The sequence below is a fragment of the Colobus angolensis genome, unplaced genomic scaffold, assembly GCF_000951035.1.
Source record: "Colobus angolensis palliatus isolate OR3802 unplaced genomic scaffold, Cang.pa_1.0 Scaffold21, whole genome shotgun sequence".
Lineage (NCBI taxonomy): Eukaryota > Metazoa > Chordata > Mammalia > Primates > Cercopithecidae > Colobus > Colobus angolensis.
In genome coordinates, this window is record NW_012115266.1 from 7,350,092 (window position 1) to 7,355,573 (window position 5,482).

The 5,482-nt window shown below is 57.3% G+C and overlaps 2 protein-coding genes across 3 annotated transcripts in view; one reads left to right on the top strand and one right to left on the bottom strand.

Moving 5' to 3' along the window:
- The window catches only part of B3GAT3 (beta-1,3-glucuronyltransferase 3), a 13,481-nt gene extending 10,511 nt beyond the window's left edge, over window positions 1-2,970 (top strand). Inside the window, exons 3-5 of the mRNA XM_011942700.1 lie at window positions 947-1,307; window positions 1,497-1,787; window positions 2,474-2,970. Coding sequence (XP_011798090.1) covers window positions 947-1,307; window positions 1,497-1,787; window positions 2,474-2,572 — 751 coding nt within the window. The 3' untranslated portion in view covers window positions 2,573-2,970. The remainder of the gene's footprint in view (window positions 1-946; window positions 1,308-1,496; window positions 1,788-2,473) is intronic.
- A 174-nt stretch (window positions 2,971-3,144) lies between these two features.
- On the bottom strand, window positions 3,145-5,482 carry ROM1 (retinal outer segment membrane protein 1). Of its 2 annotated transcripts, none has more exons than XM_011942698.1 (3): window positions 4,407-5,482; window positions 3,756-4,002; window positions 3,145-3,639 (listed from the first exon to the last, which is right to left on the bottom strand). In XM_011942698.1, exons 1-3 carry the CDS (start codon window positions 4,994-4,996, stop codon window positions 3,421-3,423), a joined length of 1,056 nt encoding a protein of 351 aa, XP_011798088.1. In that variant the 5' UTR covers window positions 4,997-5,482; the 3' UTR covers window positions 3,145-3,420. The 2 variants fall into 2 exon arrangements, with proteins under 2 accessions (XP_011798088.1, XP_011798089.1); XM_011942699.1 differs by having other exon boundaries at window positions 4,503-5,476.

Below are 5,482 nucleotides of genomic sequence, written 5' to 3' on the forward strand. Positions count from 1 at the left end.
AAAAAAAAAAAAAACAAAATACTGTAGTGGCCAAGTGCAGTGGCTCAGGTAACCTTAGCTCTTTGGGAGGCTGAAGTGGGAGGATTGCTTGAGGCCAGGAGTTTGAGATTGGCCTGGACAACATAGCGAGCCCCTCCCACCAAAAACAACAACAACAACAACAACAAAAAACAAAACAAACCTAAAAAACTGTAGTAGTGTTGAGTAGGTGATGGCTTTATCTTTTTTTTTTTAAGATGGAGTTTTTCGCTTGGACACAGGAAGGGGAACATCACACACCTGGTCCTATTGTGGGGAGTGGGGAGGGATAGCATTAGGAGATATACCTAATGTAAATGACGAGTTAATGGGTGCAGCACACTAACATGGCACATGTATACATATGTAACCTGCACATTGTGCACAGGTACCCTAGATCTTAAAGTATTAAAAAAAAAAAAAAAAGAGATGGAGTTTTGCTGTTATCGCCCAGGCTGGAGTGAAATGGCGCAATCTCAGCTCACTCCAACCCCTGCCTTCTAGGTTCAAGTGATTCTCCTGCCTCAGCCTCCCAAGTAGCTGAGATTACTAAAGGCCACTACACCCAGCAAATTTTTGTATTTTTTTAGTAGAAATGGGGTTTCACCATATTAGCCAGGCTGGTCTGGAACTCCAGACCTCAGGTGATTCACCCGCCTTGACCTCCCAAAGTGGTGGTGTTATAGGCGTGAGCCATCACACCTGGTCCTGTGCCCTTAATTTATAGTCTCCTACAGCCAGAACTCTGGGGTTGAGGTGGGTGATGGACATGGAGCGGAAGAACAAGGCAGGTGAGTGTTAGCATGAAGTTGACAGGCAAGAAAGAGGGAGCTTAGGCATTGGTTGGGAAAGGCCAAGGGAGATGCAGAAGCTGTCTGCCCTGGCTGGAGCCTGCCCCTTTCCCTTGTGCTGCATCTCTCCACTACAGGCTGGTACAGAAGGCAGAGCTGGTACGGCTGTCCCAGACACTGAGCCTGGTGCCCCGGCTGCATTGGCTGCTGGTGGAGGATGCTGAGAGTCCCACCCCGCTGGTCTCAGGGCTGCTGGCTGCCTCTGGCCTCCTCTTCACACACCTGGTGGTCCTCACACCCAAAGCGCAGCGGCTTAGGGAGGGCGAGCCTGGCTGGGTTCATCCCCGTGGTGTTGAGCAGCGGAACAAGGCCCTGGACTGGCTCCGGGGCAGAGGAGGTGCTGTGGGTGGGGAGAAGGACCCACCACCACCAGGGACCCAAGGAGTCGTGTACTTTGCTGACGATGACAACACCTACAGCCGGGAGCTGTTTGAGGAGGTGAGCACCAGGATGGGGAGAGGCAAGAGACCAGGTGCGGCCAGCTTTATTCGTTACCTTGGTTAGCAGTGTTGCCATTGGCTGCTGGGTGAGGGGCTGGAAGCATGGGGCAGAGTGAGCCAGGTGGCTCTTTCTGCTGATCCCTTTCCCGGACCACCCCTCTGTTTCTTCTCTCCTGACCTCTGTTAGATGCGCTGGACCCGTGGTGTCTCAGTGTGGCCTGTGGGGCTGGTGGGCGGCCTGCGATTTGAGGGCCCTCAGGTACAGGGCGGCCGGGTAGTAGGCTTCCACACGGCATGGGAGCCCAACAGGCCCTTCCCTGTGGATATGGCTGGATTTGCTGTGGCCCTGCCCTTGCTGTTAGCTAAGCCCAATGCCCAGTTTGATTCCACTGCTCCCCGGGGCCACCTGGAGAGCAGTCTTCTGAGCCACCTTGTGGATCCCAAGGACCTGGAGCCACGGGCTGCCAACTGCACTCGGGTAAGGGAATGGAGGTGGGCATAGAAACCTGGCTCTGGGACGGACAGGTGGTGGGGGAGGTACAGTGAGACCCTGGGAATGGGTAGTTTAATCGGGAGGGCCTCTCCAGATTTCCGATCAGCCTTGCTGATTCTACTGAAGGGGAAGCTGGGAACCAGCGTGGGAAAGTGGTCCCTGTCACTCTGCCCCGAGTTCTGGAAACCCATGTGGCACAGAGAGGATAAAGGAATAAGGCCCCGGTTTTTTTTGTTGTTTTTTTTTTTTTGAGACGGAGTCTTGCTCTGTCGCCCAGGCTGGAGTGCGGTGGCACAATCTCGGCTCACTGCAAGCTCCGCCTTCCGGATTCACGCCATTCTTCTGCCTCAGGCGCTGGCCACCACGCCCGGCTAATTTTTTGTATTTTTAGTGGTGACAGGGTTTCACGGTGTTAGCCAGGATGGTTTTGATCTCCTGACCTCGTGATCCGCCCACCTCGCCCTCCCAAAAGTGTTGGGATCACAGGCATGAGCCACTGCGCCCAGCCAAGGCCCCACTTTAGAGGCACTAGGTCTTCCTCCACCCTGCCCTTTACACTTTGAAGCCTACACTGTATATGTTGATAGGGTTAGAGAATCCATTCCAGGCTGAGAGTCTCAGAGGCCTGGCTGCAGCTGGGCCTGGCTCTCACTACATCCCTGCTGGCGCAGGTACTGGTGTGGCATACACGGACAGAGAAGCCCAAGATGAAGCAAGAGGAGCAGCTGCAGTGGCAGGGCCGGGGCTCAGACCCAGCAATTGAGGTGTGATGGCGGCCCCACCCCAACTACCACCTCTTTTCAGGCACAGACCTTGTGGGACTGGGCCCCAGGCCTGCCCAGGATGTGGTTTTCCAAGTCCTGATCCCTTGGAGCCAGAAGTGGCCCCTCTGCCCCTCTAGGCCCAGGGCATGGTCCTGCTGCTTCACCCCTCCCCCAGCCTGCCATGTGGCACTGCCCACAGGCTGGGGACAAGCAGCCCTTGTATTGAGCCAGGTTGGCCTTGTCTAGGGTGGAACAAAAGGACCCAGGAGGGAGGGCAGCTGACTAACTGGGTAACTTATTGGGGCTGGGCATGCACTAGGGGGCTGGAGGAGCTGGGCTGGACCCTCCCCACCTGAGCATGCTGACCCCTTTCCTACCTCCAGAATAAAGAATCTCAACCTGGAGGGGCCTCTTGTTTTTCTTTGCTTCTTACATTGGGTTCTTACTTTCTGATCTTTACAGATGTGGGCTCCTATTCCTGCACAGGTCGAGCCAGGGTCCAAACTTTGGAGTCCTGGCTGCTCCATCAGACAGAAATCAGTTCTCTCAGGCCCCCATCACCTTGACAAAAAAAGTAATTGCTTCCATCCAAAAGCTTTATTGAGTCTGTACCAGAATCAGCCTCCAGGCCTTCCCATGTCACTTTCCCATCACTCGTTCTTCGCTGTTCCCTGGTGGTTCTGGCTACAAGGGCTAGTAGGGCATCTGGTTTTCTTTCTTACCCCAGTCCAGCTTGCTAACTATCCTTAGCCCCTCTAATCCCACGATCCCCCCAACCTGGAGCCTTGGTAAGGAATTGTGAGGTTTTTAGACGTGTCCATCCCTTCCTCTTCCTCACCCCAAGCTCCAGGCCTCTAGGCCTCAGATAGATCCTCCTTGGGAGGTGCCTCTCCTGGTGGGGCCTCCTCAGGTGCTGGCCTGCAGGCAATCCCTCCCTGTAGCCATGCTGTTTTCAGCATATCTTTCAGCCCACCGGCAAAGAGATAGCCCTGGGTCTCTCCTTCCCCATCAATGACCCCTCCAAGCCCCTCCAGTGCTGTTTGCAGGTACCGCAGCCCGAGAAGCACCAGAGCCTGTGGGGGAAGCAAGGGGAAAGAGTCAGGGAGAGTCAGCGGTTCCAGGAAGCCCAGGGTTGGAGTCAGTGAGGAGTCCCCGGTGGGAGGAGGCCTCAGATGCTTTGCTGACTCACCTGCAGTAGGAAGGTGACAGCCAGCATGCTACCCAGTGTGCCTGCCAAGTCCTGCAAGTGCTCCAGCAGCACCTCATGGCACCCTTGGGCCCAGAGGTTTTGGTTGGGTTGTCGGGGATCGAACAGTGGGTGGGCGTAGGAGTCTGAAAGACGGTTTTGCAGGCAAGGCCGGGGTGAGTGGGGGTTGCAACAGGAGAAAGGGACCCCATCAGTCAGGTATAGGCCTTCCACATTGCTCTGGATCCGGCTGCAAAGGGAGGGACAGAGAGGTTAGGATGTCTGGAGATAAGAGGCCCTGGGGGAGGGACTGAGGGGCACAGGTGTTGAGAAGGGAAAAAGAATGGTAAAACATTTACTGACTGCTGTACTATGTGCCAGCCAAGCATACTTCACTTATCTTCACAACTCGAGTATCGGATAGGTACCTGTCAGATCGGTACTATTATCTCCATTTTACAGGTAAAGGAATGGGCCCAGGGTGGTTTGGTAACATGCCCTAGGTTTCACAGCTAATAAATGGCAGAGCTGTAACTGGTCTCTTAGCTACTATGCTCTACTATTGCCCCTGTGAGCCAGGTGGAGATTCAAGGCAGCAGGAGGGAGCCTGTCTAGGGAGGAGGAGGAGGAGGAAGGGAGACGCAAATCACTCACTCAACCACATCCTGGTCACTGGGGTCCAGGTAACGGCTGCTGACCCACTGGACCCCAAACCAATCCTTGTACCCGTGGCGTCCGCAGCAGTGGTACCTCAGTTGCAGCTCATCCACCAGCCTTTTGGCCTGACAGTGCCCAGGCACCTCTGTGTCCTTGTAGTGAGCCAAGGCAGTCCCCAGGCCCTCCTCCAGCGCCTCATCCAGACTCCCAGGCAAAGCCAGGGCTAGCCCGAGGGCGATGACCAGGAGCCCCCCACCACCAGCCGTCCCAGCCACCAGCATCGGGCCCAGGACCCCTCGCCAGGGAGGGTATAGAGCTGCATTCAGACTTGCCCGGCTGGCTCCTACACCCACTAGTCCTGTGCCTAGAGCCACCGCACCTGCTACCAGGGCAGCCTGGGGCAGGGCAGGGAACTGACAGGAGGGAGCCAGGAAGGTGCCAAGGTGCCTCAGCTGGACCAGGAGGTGCCAGCTACAGAGGAGGATGAGGCCACCAGCCAGCACCAGCAGCCAGGAGAGGAGCCAGAGCCCTTGTGCCAGGCGGATGCGGGGCTGCAGGGGCAGCACCAGGGGTAACACCGGCGCCATCTCCCATCTCTGCCCAAGGGAGTGCAGAGGTGTCCGGGATGGAACTTGGCTGGGGCAGGATGCTGAGTCAGCCCGGCCCGGCTTGAGCTGGGCTAATGCCACCCTGACCCCAATACCCTGAGCATCCTCCCATCCTCAGCCTTAATAACCCGCCGCCCTGTCAGCCCCAACACAGGAGGCCTTGGCCTTGCCCCTTTGGAGAAACTCCGCCCCTAGGCCGAGTGCCCGTTTTGTGACCCCGCCCCTGACCCTCACGGAAGTGGTGGGGCTGGTCCGCTCAGCCCTGAGGGGTTAGGGGCTGGGGGGCGGGGACCTCGGGGCGGGCGCTCCCTATCCCGTCCCCTGGGAATCCGGGGGCGGGGATCCGGGAAGGGCCTGGAGCCGGAGGCCGGGAGCAGGCCAAGGGGTCAGCAGGCTAGCCCCGCCCCCGTACTGAGCGGCGAGGCCCGGACAGGGAGGGGTTACCAGGCGGCCCGGCCCCCCCTC

Excerpts from the sequence above, each read along its gene's own strand:
- ROM1 (XM_011942698.1), bottom strand. The coding sequence starts at position 4,996 with ATGGCGCCGGTGTTACCCCTGGTGCTGCCCCTGCAGCCCCGCATCCGC. Across the intron at positions 4,003-4,406 it reads AGTGACCAGGATGTGGTTGA|CCGGATCCAGAGCAATGTGG; the intron begins GTGAGTGATTTG and ends CTCCCTTTGCAG. Across the intron at positions 3,640-3,755 it reads CTGTCACCTTCCTACTGCAG|GCTCTGGTGCTTCTCGGGCT; the intron begins GTGAGTCAGCAA and ends CTTCCCCCACAG.